The 19,695-nt window shown below is 38.9% G+C and overlaps 1 protein-coding gene and 1 pseudogene across 1 annotated transcript in view; both read right to left on the reverse strand.

The window, feature by feature from the left end:
- The window catches only part of CD96 (CD96 molecule), a 69,482-nt gene that overhangs the window by 6,417 nt on the left and 43,370 nt on the right, over positions 1-19,695 (reverse strand). The window contains exons 8-11 of the mRNA XM_081815728.1: positions 11,082-11,150; positions 10,494-10,565; positions 1,015-1,077; positions 147-236 (exon numbers count right to left, since the gene is read on the reverse strand). Coding sequence (XP_081671854.1) covers positions 147-236; positions 1,015-1,077; positions 10,494-10,565; positions 11,082-11,150 — 294 coding nt within the window. The remainder of the gene's footprint in view (positions 1-146; positions 237-1,014; positions 1,078-10,493; positions 10,566-11,081; positions 11,151-19,695) is intronic.
- LOC145715991 (cytosolic 5'-nucleotidase 3A pseudogene) lies at positions 1,101-7,071 on the reverse strand (annotated as a pseudogene).

A 19,695-nucleotide genomic window follows, 5' to 3' on the forward strand; every position in this document is an offset into this window, starting at 1 on the left:
TCTCTTCTGTATACAAGACAAGAAAGATCTACTTCTTTCACAGTGTATACCCAACAACTGGTACAGTGTCTGGCAAATGGTAGGTACTCAACAAATATTCGCTGAGTGAATAAAACACAAAATTTAGAAAAAAGTAAATGACTCACCAGTGATATGGATGTGAATATTTTTTGTCGATCCATTGGCAGTTGTGGGAACCTCTGAAAATGTTCTGGTTGTGCTGGTGAAGACATCACCTAGGGATATACAGGGGATATCGGAACTGATCCTAATAGCCATCTCAAACCAATGAAGTGGTGTAAAATCATGATTGGATTTCACTCGCTATTAGGAAGAGCTCAATTTTAATGGCCTAAATGCTCCTACAGTACTACGTATACAGTTTACTAAGGACCAATTTACAGCAAGGCTTGGACCTTAGAATCTAATAACTACCAAAGAAGTGAAACTCTCTATTGGTTTAAAGAAGAAAAGAGAAGCTGTACAGCACACATAACAAAAGAATATCTGCTAAAGAATCCCCATGAGAAATTTAAGTGGTTATGGGAAAATGTCTTATGTTGGAGCCACAGAAAAATGGGCCCTTTCTTATTCTCCCAGGGTATCAGAGATTCAGACAATCAAATGCCAATTCTCCCACTATAATGTGTTTGATAAGGTAATAAAACTTCCTTTGCAACATTTTAGTAGACAAATCCGTGTTGACAAATCATCTCAATTTCTAATGAAAATGCAATTTTAATGGATTTAATTAGCCAGGAAATGCTATTTTGTAGATTTCATTTTGAAATAAAATAGAGGAAAAAAAATCTAGGACTTGGTCTCTGACTAGCTTCTTTGAGTGACTGTGGCTGGGAAAAATTTTGGTTTTATTTATTATCATTTTCATCATCAAGGTGTACTTTTCAATACCTATCTGAGATCGGTTTCTTACCAGTTCTTGTTTTTCCACCTTTGCCCAAATAAAGCAGACCACTATCTCTCCTGACCCTAAATCTCCCCCCAAGTACTCACCATGAATTGTTGAGCTTGCACCTGAGGGGGATGAACTATATGTTTCACTGGGCATCCATGAAGCTGCTAAAGAAGATATTGGAAGAGTCAACCTGTATAAGACTAGTTATTTTATTGTCTCTTCTTGACTTTTAATTGAATCTAATAGTTTATAGTGAAATAATAAAATGAAAAAAAGGTTATTAATGAATATGTAAAGCAAAATCACTGAACTATTCTGCTGCACACATTAGAATGTCCCAAAATAAAGTGGGAGTTGAGGGAAAACTTGTGATCCTGATGTCTCAAATAGGGGAGGTTTTGATTATAGCCACTTAGAAGCAGGAAGAAGAAATGGAAGCAAAACACTAGGAGAGGTTTCTCTAGCCACAGAGAGTGTGTTGTGACTATTCTCGTGTCCATCCAATATATGGGAGAGAATGAAAGCCTAGGTGTGTTATGGGGGCCTTTAGTCAAGCAAAGGTGCCAAAAGGACTCTGAAGACCTTGGTAGAACATGCATGAGGGAACAAAACAGTTTGTACTTGTGCATAAGCTGATATTTTTGTTTGGCTCTGACAACTGAACTGTGTCAACAGTGAATTTTCAGACCCCTCTAGTCACAGGCCTCGCTAGCTGCTGTGCTGAGTTGTCTTGATGGATTCAGAAGCAAACCTTCCCCTTGAGTGGATGGCAGCAAACTCAGGCAGTACCTATAGCTTTTGGAGTAGATCTATCAACCGATTTTGTTTAGTTCCCCATCTCTGGCAAGAAAGTTCCACTTCTTGGCAGGCTCTGCATTTCTGTATTTGACAACAGGCCTATAATGCAGTGTAAAGTAAAATAGCTATAGTTACACGTAGTTGCGATCAGTAGAAAAAGATTATGCTCATTTATTTAAAACATTAGCATGTATGATTTTCCAAGTTAAGTGCTTTCTTGTGTGTCAAGACCAAAACAAATAAGCAAAACCAAACCATACCAAAACAAACATTGAAAAAACCCCCCCAAACCAAAAACCCTTAGTCCTCCCCTTTCTTGGTTTCTCCCTAGATGCCAATGGCAGTTGCAGCTGTAGACATTATCAGGCCCTTCAGGAGAGGTATAACTCCATGCTTTCCAGGGACTGCTCACAGTACAGTCTGCCATAGGCAACTGACTTGGGGTCACCCCAGAGGTAAGGGCAGTTTTATACACAGCTATTTTGAATTGGACTAGGTCAGGGAGATGTTCTTATTTTCAGTATAATTATCTGACCCTGAACATGTGGTCTTCACTACTTTTTGTTGGTGCTGTTCTAGACAGAATACCAGGGTCAATAGATGATGGACTGAGTGTTTCAAAAGCCCATTTTTAAAGGCTAAGCCTTAATGGTGGAGATTTGACTAACAAAGAACAGCAACTAATTAAAAAGAAATTGGGACTAGGCCTGGATTTAGGTAGGATTACGAAGAACCTTACAAGATATTTTGCCCAACATGGTGCCTCCTTTACTTGTTACTTTTAGGGCTTGATACCTTTATTTTTTATCTTTTCGAAGTCTGTTTGCAAGAAAGGATGTGATAAATTAATTTATGCTAAGATACAAATAGTTGAACAAGTGCTATCCCTTTGAGGTAACTGGGTATTTCATTTTTTCCATTTCATATTTATCTCATCAGCAAGTAAATACAGAACATTGTTTTTAAGATTTTATTTTTAAATAGTCTCTACACCCGACTTGGGGCTCCATCTTACAACCCCAAGATCAAGCATTACCTGCTCTACCGACTGAGCCAGCCAGGCGCCCGAATACAGAACATTTTGTAATGGTCAGTTACATGCAGGTACCCACAGTTTTCTCACCAAATATAGACTGCCAATCTTTTCTGCTCAGTATTAATTTTCCTCAGGCAAAATAACCAAGCATAGCACAATTTCAGGAGATGGTGGTACCATCAGCATGATCCATCCAAATGACAAAAATGGCAGTATTTAAAAATATGCAAATTCGTTGACCACTTTTTAAATCTTCCTTCTTACACTTCTACTCCTCAGAAAATGTGTGATAAAATTAAGCTACAGAATCCACTTTGGAAAAGCAGGGAGTTATTTTTCTAGTTTTGGTTTTAAGATTTGTTTTTAATCTGTTAAAAAATATAATGGGAGTGTGTTGATAGAGGTGAAGAAAAAGGAGGTTCCAGTTGATGGATTCAACATGTCTGAAAATACTTAAGTAATATAAAGAAAAAACTTCAAGAGGGAGAATGTATTATACCTGAGTCTTTCAGCAAGATGAAGAGATGAGCAATTCTTGTATCAATTGCCCCCACAGGAAAGAGGTCTTCCTGAAGAATCCTCAGTAAGATAGAGTTGGCTACTTCTAAAGATGCATCTTTCACTAACATAATACTTTTCTAAAAGCTTATCCACTCTATCACTTAGGTATCCAATTTTCAGAATGTGCTCCACATTGGCTATTCGATCTGCCATTCTTAAGTTTCCTTGAGAGTCTCTCAGCAGAATTATGTTTTTATGTCTTTTAATTGATTGAAATATTTTGTGTTCTTTATACTACCATTCTGTTTGTTAAATACATTAGTTATTTTTCCTTTAAATCTTTTGAGACTCCATTTTCATCAAAATCCATGAATAAACAGTACTTTGACATTTGGATGATAAACACCAGCTTGATGGATAACCTTCTTGAGTACATCACCATTATCAGCTGAAAATACGAACACAAGGATGCTGTGTTGCCGGAATTTCTCAAATAAACTTTTATATCCTTCCTGAAGCATAACACTGGATTCTTCAATTTATTTAAATTTATCATTGGATGAAGCTTATTCAACAAGGAAACTATGTGCTTTAGCATGTCTTTATACCATAAAGGGATATTTCATCCTACGGTAAAAACAGAATCAATTTTGACAACATGCAAAAACTTTCTTGACATTCTTTTGTAACCATTTTACAGCGGGCAATACTATTATGACATGTTGGGCATCTTTTCCCTTTGTAGGAAAATGTACTTAGTGTCATATCAAAATCCATGGTTACCTGAGGTTTGATAGCTCCTTTTTTGATCAAACTACAGATAATTTCTGTTACTTTTACAGGGCAAGCTGATGCAAGCTGAACTTTTCTGGAATTTGGACATCATCTTTACACGTAAATTTACTGAGACTTGTCTCAGTTATCCAATCTTTCTTAAGACATTCTGAGTTCTTCTGTTCTTGGTTTTGTCCTGGAATGATGGCATGGGTGGCAAGCAATATTCAGAGATGCAGGACTTGGGTACAGGAATCTCAATGATCTTGGTTTTCTGCCCCATCCTCCTCTTCAGGGTGAATATGTACTGGGCCAGCACCACCCCTTACACCAGGATGCCCATGCTGACACCAGCTACCCTGTTTGTTCTTGCCATGACCACTTCATCTATAGATGGGACCCTCATGCTCTTCCTGACCATGGAAAAAAGATGACACTCATGATCTTTGGAAATGCAGGGCTTGTGTGCTAGCTGTGGAGAGACTCATGAAACCCCCAGAACTTGGTGTTTTAACAGACAATAGAAAATAAAATCGGAGAAAGAAATCTTGAATTTGTGGTTGACCTAATCAGGAACCAGGTAACAACTGGAGAACAGTGTTTTAGAGAAGAGGAAAGTAGAATGAGAAGTGATCTGAGACATATAAGATTTTAGAACTTGAGGGCAAGAGTGGTGAGTTTAGAGACTCAGCATCGCAGCCAACAGGGAACAGCAGGGCTTCGGGGATGATCCTATAGCCTGAAAGAAGAGCAGGGCCCAACATTGCTGTAGGTTCTGGCATTGCTATGTCCCTGTAATTGACTCTCAGCCGCTCAACTCCAGCCTCTCCATCCCTTCTGCCTATGGAAAGTAGAAGGGGTTGTTATGAAATTATTAGGCACAGCTACCAAGGGCCTGAGAAGAACCAACCAGGACCAGGGACAGGGTAAACAATGGAATTGCAAGATTTACAAAGAAGAGTAGATAAATTTTGAAGAATAAGGAATGTATGGTCAAAGAACAAAATAAAGACGCTATGTGAGGTCTTTAAGATGTACTCTGAGGCCCAGGTGTGTGTGTGTGAGTGTGTGAGTGTGTGTGTGTGCGTGCGCACATGCGCGCGAGTGTACACACATGCATGGACACATGTGGTGAGGTAATGATACGCTTGCTGATTTTGGTAATGGGGCAAATTGGAGGCAAAGGAGCCTATGGAGACTCATATCATTTTTCTGCTTGTCTAACTTAGCCAGAGTGACTGATTTCAATGTGGCTTTAGGCTCCACTGGACCAGATGGATGGCAGGGAAAAACAGAAAGAAAAAAGTAATTAAGCTTCACTTTTCTGTTCCATGGCCTGATCACCTGAGTGTCAGGATGAAAATATCCCAGGATATTATTAACCTTATATACTTGGGTTATTTAGGTGGTCAGATTTGATATCCCCATTTCATAGGTGGTTAAAGTAAAATATGCATTTCTGTTCCAGGCTGTTGGAAACTTGGAAGCTGAACTAGGATTAGATGCTAATATTCTAAAGTTGATAAAATGACAACAAAAGAATATATTAAAACACATACTTATAAATTTAGTGTAAATGCAATGCACCCAGAATCTTCTAGTGACATCCAAATATATGTAAGCTACACAAAATGCATGTATAAGCAAATATCCCATTAGAATGTGCTCACAAATTGCAAGAGCTTTAGAAACACTGCTAGTGGGTTTATTTCACCAGAAATCCATCCATTATCATTCTTTTTCTGCCTGTGAACATTTCATAAATCTATTGAAATAAACACACTGGAAGGAAAAAAAATCCCATTACCAATGCCTGTCACGAATCTTGCCAAATGCATCATCTTATTGGATGTCACAACACAGTCCAATCCAACGAGTAGAAACACGTTTCACAAATAGTTTGGGAGTGAGCAATCAATATTAACTTGTTGGATCCTAATGTGTTTTTGTGAATGATTATAAATAGAGCAACTTCCTGCAGGGAATTTTTTTCTCTAAGCTTACAGATAAAAAATGGCAACTAGTAAACAACATATTCTTATTTGCATAAGTAAGAATGTGAGTTTTCACAGTGAGGAAAATTTTGTTTGTTGGGTTTTAGAGTCCCTTCCTAGATTTCACAATTTCTAAGGCTATTTCATGGTAAGAATGATAAAGAGATGTCTGAGGATAAATGAAGTTTTCAAGTGGGGTAGGACAGAAGATATGAGGCATTGCAGTAGTTCATTTCATTATGAAATCTACTAAAACGACCAAGAATATACTTGTGTAAATTATAAAGCACTTTCATGCAAGACCTTTCAGTTTTCCAATTTCTGGGGCAGAAAATATTTTGGGTGGCCTCTATGCTTCATAATGATATGATGCATGGAATGAACAGGATTTCTTTTTTATTCTGGGCACACATAATAGTGTAATAACAATTGAAATAAAGCAAACAAAAAGTTCAAAAATTCCATTTATGCAGATCATTTCTTTTCACTGTGTACGTTTGTGTGTGTTTTCTTCCTTGTCCTTGTCCATATGTACACATATTCTTTCAATTGTTCAAGAAATATTTGCTGAGCACCTCTTGTATGCCTGCCACTGCTACAGACATTATGATTACTACAGTGAGCAAGACAGGAAAAGTTTTACGTCCCTGTTATTGTGTATCTTACATCTCAGCATAATTTCAACAAAAAAATCAAATAAATAAAATAAAGAAAATCATCAGACACCAAGTATTATGCTGAGATTGAAAATATGGGATAATTTATATGTAATCATAGCATAAATTTAAATTGGAATTCAGGGATGCCTGGGTGGCTCAGTCGGTTAAGCGTCTGCCTTCCGCTCAGGTCATGATCCCAGGGCCCTGGGATGGAGCCCTATGTCAGGCTCCCCGCTCATCGGGAAGTCTGCTTGTCCCTCTCCCCCTTGCTCATGCTCTCTCTCTCACTATCTCTCTTTCTCTCTCAAATAAATAAATAAAATCTTCTAAAAAATAAATAAGTTGGAGTTCAGCTTTATCCTATACTATTGTCTAATAATTTTTTTTTATTTATTTTTTATTTTTTTTTTTAAAGATTTTATTTATTTATTCATGAGAGACAGAGAGAGAGAGAGACACAGAGGCAGAGGGAGAAGCAGGCTCCCCGTGGAGCAGGGAGCCCGATGCGGGACTCGATCCCAGGACCCCGGGATCATGACCTGAGCCGAAGGCAGACGCTTAACCGACTGAGCCACCCAGGCGTCCCTATTTTTTATTTTTTTGAAGATTTTATTTATTCATTTATTTGAGATAGAGAGAGAGAGGTGGGAGGAGCAGAGGGAAAGGGATAAGCAGACTCCACACTGGTCATGGAGCCCAACACAGGGCTGGATCTCACAACCCTGAGATTATGACCTGAGCCGAAATCAAGAGTTGGAAGCTTAATTGACTGAGCCACCCAGGAGCCCCTCCAAAAATCTTTTATCACCATTGCTACAGAATTTCCCTCTACAACCAACAAGTATTGATTCATTTATCCATTCAACAATATTTGTTGAGCACCAACTATATGCCAGGCATTTCCTTAGGTACTGGGGATAAAGGTAAGCAACAACAACAACAAAAGATATGGAACTTGTATTATACCATTGAGAATAAAGGATGACAAACTAGTGTAGGTAAAGGAGAGTTTCAGTATAGTTCATTACAAACTCAATTTTATGTTAACACCATATAGGATAAATGTTAGTCTGTTAAGTATGGACTTTCATCCCCAGTCTAACTAATATATTTTATTTTCAATTTATAACCGAGGGCTGAAAATTGTCTATACAATAAGATGTTCTGGCTAGCTTAGTACATTATGTCTATTGCTTGGATTGGCTTCATAACATTGCATTGAATTATTATCTAATCCTATTTTACATTCGGATATATTTTTCTTTAACACTCTCTCACCCCCACTCTTATACACAGATTGTTGGACTACTGTAAGTAACATTATGTCTTCTCCCTGGCTCATCCCTTGTATGCCCATTCCAAAGCAAATGCTCTTCTGAATGTTCTGTCTATTACTCACTTACTTATATAGTTTTTAAGTTTTTATCACGTTTGGTTGTACTTGCTTTAATAATTTATATAAAAATCTCATTCCAGGGGTGCCTGTGTGGCTCAGTCAGTTGGGCGTCTGGCTCAGATTGCAAACTCAGGGCCATGAGCTCGTGCCCCATGTTGGGTTCCTCTCTCAGTGCAGAGACTGCTTGAGATTCTCTCTCCTCCCTCTGCCTCTTCCCCCTACTTGCGCTCTCTCTCTAAATAAATAAAATCTTTAAAATATATATATATCATTCCATATATTGTCACCTAGCATTTACTTTTCTGACTCAGCACAATGTTATTAAGATCCATTCATGCTGTTATGTGGCTGTCATTCACTCATTTTTCATTGTTCTGTAATATTTTATTATATGACTATGCAACAATTTATTTGTCTATTCTCTTGGCTATGATGATTTAGGTTATTTACAGTTTCTGCTATTATGAATAGCGTTTTCCCCTGACATTTGTGTGCACATCTCCTGGTAACATGTACTAGCGTGTGTGTAGAGGGGTGGACTATATATCTAGGAGTGGAATTGTTGGGCTGTAGGATATGAAATTGTTTGGCATTAAAATACCATGTCAAAATGGTGGAAAGTGATGGTACCAACTTGTACTTTCACCAGCAACATCTAAAAAATTATATTGATCTACATCCTATCTAACACTTGATAATTCCAGACTTGTTAATTTTTGCCGATTGATGATATGTGAAATGGTTATCTGATTCTCGTCTTCGTTTGCATTTCCTGATTGCCAGGGAGGCTAAGCATCTCTTTGGATGTTTTCTAGCCACCGCATTACATCTTTTGTGATGTGCCTCTCTGCTCATTTTCTAATGTTTTTATATTTTTAAAAATTGATTTCTAGCCATTCTTCATATACTTGATATAAAGTTTTAATTCCTTGTCAATTATATATTCCTGATCATTTTTCAATTACATATGTTGCAGATATCTTCTCCTACACTATAGCTTGCCTTTTTTTTTTTTTTTCACTTCTGCTAAGGTGTCTTTTGATAGAATTTTCTTAACTTTATGGTATTCTAATGTTTCCCTCATTTTTATGGTTAGTGCTTTATGTCTCTTCTTTAAGCCCTTCCTTACCCCAAAGCCAGAAAGAAATTCACCTTTATTTTATTACATGCTTTAATGTTTGCTTTTGACATAAAGATCTCATATTCTATGGAGCCTATTTTAATGTAATGTGCATGACAGGCATACATTTTAATACCTTTTTTTCTTATAAATAGTCAAGGTTTGCAGATCCCTTTGCTGATTGCCTTCTCTTTTCACAGGAATCTGCCATGTTGCCTCTGGCATCTCTAGATTATGCTTATTTGTGGATCTCTGGGTGTGCTCTCTCTTCTGATCCTCCCCTTTTCATCTCTCGTATTTGGGCACTGAATTCACAGGTGTCTGTTACATTATTAACGTATTTGTTAAAAGACACATGTTAAAATAAATTATAGAGGGTCATACACAAACGGTCAAAGTGTGTCATGAATTAAGGATTATGATTAATCCAGATCTGTGAACCTGAGGTCCATAAAGGAGATAAAATAAGTAACTAATGCGACAAAGAGCAACATTATACATGTTCCCTTTGCTCTTTACTTCCTGAGGACACATTCCCAGCAGTGAGATGACTGAGCCAGCAGGTATAAAAGACTTCTAGAGGCTCTAAATGTACAACTTAAATGCTAGCATTTACTCTTTGTGGCCAAGGGCCTAGCAGTTAAACCCAGAGTTCTGCAGCAGCGGCATCCGGGGTCTTTGCCGCAGCCACATCCCCTGCCACTTCCCTAACCACGCAGATCTCCATCTTGTACCACTAGGAGGCAGTATACTTCCTCTTCAGATGCTGTGGCTCCCTGCTGAAGCAGCATCAGCACACACTGCTGCTAGGTGGCCAGAGGCAATGGCCAAACCATTTCTGTGCCTCGCACCGGGCTCCCTCTTCTCACTGCTTTTCGTGATACGTGTATTCTGGCTGGTTCACTCTCTCCTCCGATATCCTCATAGTTTGCTCTCTCTTCTCCCTGGGTTAGATCTTTACTCAGATGTCACCTTGCTCAGGAAGGCCTTGCAAAACCACCCTACTTAAAATGGCAGCCCACTCTCCCACCTGATCCTCAATGTCCCCCTCCACTGCTTGCTTTGTTCCCTATCGCTCATCACCATTTGCTTGTCTCTCTTCCCCCAGAATTTGGAACTTAGATCCGTTTTGTTCACAGATGTATCCCCAGCAACTACAACAATGCTTTAAACACAGTAGATGTTTTGTAAGTATTTGTTAATATGATTATGAGCGGAGCACGTCGTAGTTGCTCATTATACGTGTTGGATGAATTAATGAGGCCCAGAAGACCCCAAGGGACTCCCAGTTACACTTACAGTTTTGGGTATCTTGCCTGCTGGGGGTCCAGGAGTAGTTGAAGCCTTGGGTAGTCACACTGGAATTGCTGGCTGGAAGACAAAATTCTCAGAATCCAAACTTCTGATACAGCTGTAATTTCACTTTACTTTGATGTGCTGAATTTTTTATCTATGTGACTTTGGGGAAATCTGAAATTGAAAACGTGCTTTCCTATGCAGGGACATAGCTGCCATATTAAGCAAAAGCTCTGTCGTTTATGTTTAATGCCAACTTGTCACTGATTCTCTTTCTTTTTCTGTTCTTGTTGCCAACCCAGATCACTGGGAGTACTGTCAAGACTACTTTCATGTTATCTTAAAATTCCACGAGAAATGAAAAGTATAGTATAATAATTCACCAACCCATATTGTGAAGATTACAGTGATTGTCATATCAACGTATAGCCATCATTTACATTACAATTTGCCACAGAGCAGCTTGAAACCAAAATATCAACATCAAATGAAAAACATAGCCTTTTGCCCAAACCTCAACATTGTCGGAGCTGTACTAAAACTTGTGTTTTGTCTCTTTTCAGTCACATAAGGAAAGCCTGCTATACTCACTTTGAGGGGTGGTATTTGGAGTCGGAGTACCCACTTCTCCAAGGGCTGTGGAAGATACAGCTGGATATCCTATTTTGAAAACGAAATTCCCAAATTATTGTAGGCGTTTACATTCCCATGTTTAATATGCTGCTGTATCTAACAAGGGTGGCATGCAGAGCGGGAATATTAAAGAAGGAAAGAACTTAGTGAATACGTAGTCTAATGACTTCATTTTATCAACTATGAAACTGAGTCCAAAAGGCATATGCCTGTGGCTACATAACCAATATTCAATATCATTTATATGATATTAATCCAGTTCTCCTATCTCCAAGTGTAGTACATTCACACTTTCAAAATACATTGTTTGAGTGTCCACTGTGTGCCAGACTCCAGTCTACACACAACAATGAAGACGAGGTTCTTGCCCTCATGGAACTTACCTTGTAGTGAGTTTTCACAATTGTACACAAATTTTCATATGTGCAATATGGTTACTTATCTACTTTAGTTCTTAGCTTTCAAAATCACCCTCATCTTTATAGTCCATCATTTCCCATTCTTCTCTTCTCTCTCTTCCTCCCAAAATGAAAGACTTATTCATATTCATTTGAAAATATCTCTAGGGTTGAAGCAATACCCAATACACTCCATTGAAAACATGGTCATATCTCTTGGAAAACAAATATATTTAAGGTTGCTTCCATAAATACTCAATTCAAGAAGATAACAGAAGTAGATAGAAAGGGAAACTCAAGGCAAGGAAAATAGAGTTAGAAAAAGTATGTTGATCCCTGTCGAAACCTGGATGGGGATAGTACACAAAATGCATTTCTTGATGTTGTGTACTCTTAATAGATATGGGTCCAAAATTTAGTCAGAACTTTCTAGTAATGATGCTAAGAAATAAAGAATATATGTTATGCCATTAATGGCTATCATAGGATAAAACCAGTCCATTTTCAAGAGAAACACAGCTACTCTTTTTATTGTGATTAAAAACAAATTTCTCCCCAGTCTTTTTTTTTAATCCTTTTTAAAAATTTCATTTAATTATTCATTTGAGAGAGAGAGACAGAGAGACAGAGAGAACAAGCAGGGGGGAGGGGCAGAGGGAGAGGGAGAAGCAGGCTCCCCACTGAGCACGAAGCCCGAGGCAGGACTCTATCCCAGGACCCTGGGATCATGACCTGAGCCGAAGGCAGATGCTTAACTGACTGAACCACCCAGGCGCCCCCTCCCCAGCCTTTTAGAAAAGAATACTGTATACTGTGTCTAATATTCTTAACAATATCCTTATAGTATGACAGTACGCTCATTCGCTTGTAGGCTTGAGTTAGTAATGAATGGCATCCCACCTTCCCAGGCACCTCAGTTCTGGAAAATGACATGCTTAAATAAAAACATGGATAATCAAATCTCTGAAAAAAATACATGTAGGATACATAAATCAATTGGCCTCATGGCTTATACCAATCATCTATAAGTGATGTACAGAAATGATTAACATCAATCATTTTGCAATGCAGGCTGCTAATGGACACCAATGACACCCTCCACCTGAGCTCCAGGAATACAGTCAGACATGGGCAGATGCATTAGAGGCTGCCTCACATGGTGCTATATGAGGAACTAAAACGGGCAACCAGCATCAGGATGGCAGATAAAATGTTTTAAATACTGAACATGCACAGCTTCATTTATCCAACAAATATTTATTGAGTGCTCGGTGTGTGTGAGAATTGGGGATGAAGTGAAGAGAGAAATATTGCTCTTGCCCCCACAATTTAGTGAGAATATAGGTCAGTGTGTCAGACTATCAGCTGGTCACCAAACCCATTCTTCTCTCTGGTACAGAAGAACTATATCTCTTAGCCTCCTGTGTAGTTGGTTAGGTGTGGCCGTGTACTAAGTCTTAGCCAATGGAACATGAGTGGGAGTGATGGTTGTCATTTCAAGACCTGATGTGTAAAACCTTCCATGATCTTCCCTCATGTGCTATCAGATATTATGATGCAGGGGGACTTAGAAGTCACAACTTAAAGATGACAGACCCGCTAGAAGCCTGGGTTCTTGAAAGACCACGTGGAACAGAACACCCAGCCACGGATCAGAGAGTGAATTTGAATTGTATTTCTCTCATTGAGATGGCTTTATCTTCATCCTTATCTGCAGCAATTCCGTCACTAACCTATTTTATTTATTTATTTTTCAAGTTCTATTCAAATTCTAGCTTGTTAACAGATAGTGTAATATTGGTTTTAGGAGTAGAATTTATAGTGATTCATCACTTACATACAACACCCAGTGCTCAACACAAGTGCCCTTCTTAATGGCCATCACCATTTAGCCCATCCCCCCACCCACATCCCTCCAGCAACCCTCAGTTTGTTCTCTATAGTTAAGAGTCTCTTATGGTTTGTTTCCCTCTCTTTTTTTTTTTTTTTTAAGATTTTATTTATTTGACAGAGAGACACAGTGAGAGAGGGTTTTTTTTTTTTTTTAAAGATTTTATTTATTTGACAGACACAGCGAGAGAGGGTTTTTTTTGTTGTTGTTTCCCTCTCTTTTTTCCCTTTCCATATATTCATCTGCTTTGTTTCTTAAATTCTACATATGTGTGAAAGCATATGGTATTGTCTTTCTCTGACTTATTTCACTTGGCATAATACACTCTAGCTCCATCCATATCGTTGCAAAATCCACTCTCACCACTGCTACTTAACATAGTATTGGAAGACTTAGCCTCAGCAATGAGACAACAAAAAGAAATAAAAGGCGTCCAAATTGGCAAGGAAGAAGTCAAACTTGCACTATGCGCAGACATGATACTCTATGTAAAAAACCCCAAAGACCCCACCAAAAAATTGCTAGAACTAATACATGAATTTGGCAAAGTTGCAGGATATAAAATCAACGATACAGAAATCTGTTGCATTTCTCTATGCCAGTAATGAAGCAGCAGTAACCTATTTTAAAATTTTTGTATTGTTACAGATTTTTAAAGTTACCTCATATCCTTTTAAAAATAAGGCAAGATAAAAAATGCATAGAGGGATAGAACAACTAGTCATAAGTAATCTTTGGATACTAAGAGATACTGAGAGATATGATGTGTTTCTCCTAATTAATAGAGTAAGAAAAGATGAGAGAGGAAGGGAGAAGGGAGGGGAAAGAGAAGAAAAATTCTTTCCAGGTTTTAAAAGATTCTCAGAAGGATGAAAAGAATGATCCCTTTACCCTGGGATTCCTTACATAGGAGAGAGTGAAGCTTTCGTTGTTCGTCAACAGTCTCTTAGCTCACCTCCCATAGAGGTCCTTCCTTCCTTCCTTCCTTCCTTCCTTCCTTCCTTCCTTCCTTCCTTCCTTCCTTCCTTCCTTCCTTCCTTCCTCCCTTCCTCCCTTCCTCCCTCCCTCTCCTCCACTCTGAGAACTGACCTCCATAGAATTCACTGAGGGATTTAGTAAGTGAAAGCAGAAAGGAATGGTTTTAAAGTAGTGATGTGATAATAATGGTGAGAATAATGATATAGAAAAAGAGGTAAGAGGTAATCATCAGAGAACTTTGTATTTATTTGTAGGCAATATTACCGTTACCTAGAAATCTCAGTCTAATAAGCAACTGTCAGTCACCTTTTAAAACACCTCTTACTTAACAAGCAATGGACATTGTCCCCAGCCAGTCCAATTGTCCACACTGACCATTAGCTCCATGTGATTTAATTCTGTCAGGAATCAGTGGAATCCTGATGAAGTATGATAATTTGACTGAGAATTTCATTTGTATCAAAATGACTGATCAAATTTCTTTTCTGGAGAATCGGAAACTGAGGTGACATAAATCCTTGCTTACTGCAACTTTACTGCAGGGAAAGGAGAATTCATTCATTCGATTCCACCTAACGTGTTGTTCTTGGACCACACGGGAGGAGGAACAGTGACGGCCCCAGCCTCACGCACTGCCGTGATCTTTGTGTTGCTGTGCCTCTTGCCTGGCATAGATATCAGCGCTGTTCTATGCTTCCTCTCACGGGCCTGTAGACTATATTGAGGGCTGAATGTGTGCCAATAAGCTTCCGGAAACAAAAAGATCAATGACACCCGTCAATATCCCCAGGGAACTCAAGCTCAATTCAGTCTTCTCCGTTTCCAGCTGAATTTTGTTTCGGTCTTGGCCTGAGGGTCTGTACAGCTTGCACAGGTTATTGAAAAAAATGATCCCTTTACTGTGAGGCCTTGTTCCTCACGGGCAAGTCAGCGCTAAAGCCATTTAGAAAACTATCTACTTCTTTAGGTTAATTAAATGCCACCCACTCGTCTTGGCTTTACACTATGCTTCGAGGTTAAGGTTCCTTGGCATTACATGACCTGACCTCTAACAATCTCCACATTGTTATCTCTTGCTACTCCCTTCCTATGTTCTTTCATTTATTGACCCAGCATTTGGGAGCCTCTATCTTCCAGGCATTGCACTTAGCACCGAGGGCACAATGATCACCTCCCTTGGAACTGGAATTCATAGAGGATATGGACATCAACCAGAGATTCACAGAAATCAATCCAAATATGAGAACACATGAAAGAGGGAATGGCTTATTTAGAGTCCCAGGAAGGCTTCCCTGAGGAATGGGGTGGGGAAGTGGGGGCAGGGGAGGGGAGGTGGGAGCCTCCAGGCAGAGGACACATTGCAAAGGCCCAGTGGGAGGTCTCATGTACTGTTAGTAACAGCACTGTGTGGTACGTGCATGTCTATTCAGGGCTGGGGCTTTATAAGCCCTCAACAAGGGTTTGTTCTGTGCATTGAATTGAACTGAGTGTGAGATTGCAAGGCATCACTTGTCACAGTGCATACCCATGGCCCCAGCAGCAGAGGACAGTGATCAAACTGTAGCATACCAGTAGCAGGAACACTGCTTCTTTCTCAGGGATGTTTGTGTGTGTGTGTGTGTGTGTGTGTGTGTTCAACGATTTTATTTATCTATTTGTCAGAGAGAGAGAGAGACAGAAGCCTAACCAGGGGGAGCGGCAGGCAGAGGGAGATGCAGGCTCCCTGCTGAGCAGGGAGCCCGATGTGGGACTCCATCCCAGGACCCTGGGATCATGACCTGAATTGAAGGCCGACCTTTAACCGACTGAGCCACCCAGGTGTCCCTGTTGTTTTTGTTTTTAAAAGAAGTCTCTTCCTAGAGCCTGACCTGGAGATCTGTAACTATAAGAGCACATAATTGGCTGTCTTTTGACATCAAATAGAGCATTTTAGAAGAATTATATTTATATTCCTCTGAGCCAAGTCTTTGAGATTCATATTGATCATCTATTTCAGCATGCGAATAAGACAGCTTATTTTTTGTGTTTTCTGTTTCAAGGTTACATTTACATTTACAATACAGCAAAGCCTCTTCAGCACTCAGTAGTTAGTTCTGTATTATAACATGCCGTGTAGGCAACTAATATGCCAGACCCAGTGACAAAGAGTTGCTTGCTTTGTCTGCTGGTTGTTTATTTGTTCTTCAGTTTGAATGCTTATTGTTATTAAACCTTGCAATCATCCAGAGATACATAATAATGACCCATGTTTCCAGGAAAGAAGGGGGTTAGAAGAAAACACTCCTTAGTACAAAATGTCTTGCTTATATTAATTTGAAAACTGCCATGAGGTTAGATGAGAAGTTTCAAAACTTTCCTAGTCCATTTCTATTTCAGCTTAAAAAACTTTTTTTCACTAAAATTAAAAATTACCCCTTTATATTATCACTAGAAATTCAATTAAGTCAGAAGACAGCTCTGTTCAGTTCTGAGTTAAATGGAAGACAGAAACATGTTCTCTAAGAGCTAATTCTGGTTGGCTTCTCATGACATTATGAAGCAGAATGGGATCTCTTCACCCTTCTTTTGTTAATCAATTCCTCCTTTGTGCTTGAAAAAATATCCTTAAGCCCCAGAATATTTACTGAGTTATCAATCTTAGGGACGACCATGTGTTATCACTGTTCCAGGTGATAGAGATACATCAGTAGACAAATCAGACCCCCAAATGCCCTATGGGATTCACTTTCTTGTGGGGAGAAGTCAAACTAGTGCATTATAGTGCATTAGATATATAACAGGATGTTAACAAAGGTTGTGGGGAAAAATAAAACAGGGAAAGGGGATAGGAAGTGAAACAGAGCAGGTTACAGTTTTCAATTAGCCCCATGGAGAAGATGACATTTGAACAAAGATTGGGAGATGGGATTGTGAGCCATATGGATTTGGGGAGAAAGAATTTTCCAGGCAGAGGGAAGAAGTACAAAGGCCCTGAGGTGAAGGCACCACTAACATGCTGTGGGAACAGTGAGGAGGCCAATTTGCATGAAGCAAAGTGAGCAAAAAGGAGAGGAGAGTAGTGGAAATATAAGAAACTGGATATAACAGGAGAACTTTCAGGCTAATTTTGTAGGTATTTGCCCTTCCTCACCACCCCTGTTCTTCCTCCACTCACATGACCATGATCCTGGTGGGTTTTATTTACATCAGTATCCATCACAAGTAGAAGTAGACACATAATTCTAGGGCTAGAGTATTTGTTTTTATTAAAACACACACACACGCACGCACACACACACACACGACTTAGATAGACTGGTTAATTAATCAACCATTCTATTTCCTACCGTAGGTTCCTACCATGTTCCAAGGGATTTAAGGGGACAAATAACACAGTGTAACATTTTGACACTTATGAATCAGCTACTATATTAGGTGTTTTCCATGCCTAGTCCCTTCTGTTGCTCTTAATAATTCATTGAGGAAGGAACTACCCATACTAATGTTCTTCCTTTTCTTCTTCCTCTTGTTTTCCCCCATTTTCTTCAAGCACCCTCACCTTTGGCCATGCTTTTAGAACTCTGTTTATTATTTGCCAGTCCATCACACTGTTGCCAAGAGCTACAGCTTTCTGTGGATCATCTCAGTGGGTAAGCCATCACATCATGGTTGCTCATTTTCACAAAATTATTTTATTTAGTAATTTATTTTAATTTTTTATCATTTTTTTCATTGTGATAAGTGATGATAAACCCCATCATCTATTTCACCCATTTTCCCCACCCACCTCCCCTCTAGTAATCATCAGTTTGCTCTCTATAGTTAAGAGTCTGTTTCTTGGTTTGCCTCTCCCTTTCTCTATTGTTTCCTTTGCTTATGTGCTTTGTTTCTTAAATTCCACATATGAGTGAAATCATATGGTATTTGTCTTTCTCTGACGGACTTGTTTCGCTCAGCATTACACTCTCTAGCTCTAACCATGTTGTTCTAAATGGCAAGATTTCATTCCTTTTTTATGGCTGAAAGATAGTCCATTGTATATATATACTACATCTTCTTTATCCATTCCTCTATTGATGGACGCTTGGGCTGTTTCCATATTTTGGCTATTGTAAATAATGCTGCAATAAACATAGGGATGCATATATCCCTTTGAATTAGTGTAATTTGGTAAATACCCTGTAGTGCCATTCCTGGATTGTAGGGTAGTTTTTTTTTTTTTTTTTAATTTGGGGGAGAACGTCCATACAGTTTTCCATGATGACTGCACCAAATTGCATTCCCACCAACAATGTTTCTTGTGTTTTTGATTTTAGCTATTCTGACAGGTGTGAGGTGATAGCTCATTATAGTTTTTAAATTTCCCTCACGATTAGTGATGTTGAGCATCTTTTTATGTGTCTGTTGGCCATCTATGTCTTCTTTGGAGAAATCTCTGTTCATGTCTTCTGCCCATTTTAATTAGATTATTTGTTTTTTGGTATTGAGTTGTATCAGTTCTTTATACATTTGGATAACCCTTTATCAGATATATCATTTGCAAATATCTTCTCCCATTCAGTAGGTTGCCTTTCAGTTTTGTTGACTGTTTCTTTTGCTGTGCAGAAGCTTTTTATTTTGATGTAGCATCAATAGTTTATCTTTGCTTTTATTTCCCTTGCCTCAGGATTTTATTTTTTAAATAAAAAGTGTCTATATTTAAGGTGTACAACATGATTCTATATATACATACATATTGAAATGATTAGTACACACAGCTAATTAACATATCCCTCCTCACATAGTTACCATTTGTTTTTTTATATAATGAGAGCACCTAAAATCTACTCTTAGCAAATTTCCAGTATTCAACACAGTATTATTATAGTCATCATGCTGTACATTAGATCTCCAGACTTATCAATCTTACATAACTCCAACTTTGTACCTTTGACCAACATCTCCCCATTATCCCACTTCCCCACCCCAGTAACTAGTGTTCTACTCTGCTTCCATATATTTCACTCTTTTAAATTCTACTATAAGTGAGATGCAGTTTTCTTTTTTTTTTTTTAAGATTTTATTTATTTATTTGACAGAGAGAGGCACAGTGAGAGGAGGAACACAAACAGGGGGAGTAGGAGAGGGAGAGGCAGGCTCCCCGCTGAGCAGGGAGCCTGATGGATGCGGGGCTCGGGGCTCGATCCCAGGACCCTGGGTCCATGACCCGAGCCGAAGGCAGGCGCTTAACAAATGAGCCATCCAGGTGCCCCAAAGCAGGTTTCTTTTTCTGTGTCTGGCCTATTTCACTTATTATAGTGTTGTCCAGGGTCATCCATGTTGTTGC

This window comes from Leptonychotes weddellii, chromosome 1 (assembly GCF_054177405.1).
Source record: "Leptonychotes weddellii isolate Sample4059 chromosome 1, ASM5417740v2, whole genome shotgun sequence".
Classification (NCBI taxonomy): Eukaryota; Metazoa; Chordata; class Mammalia; order Carnivora; family Phocidae; genus Leptonychotes; species Leptonychotes weddellii.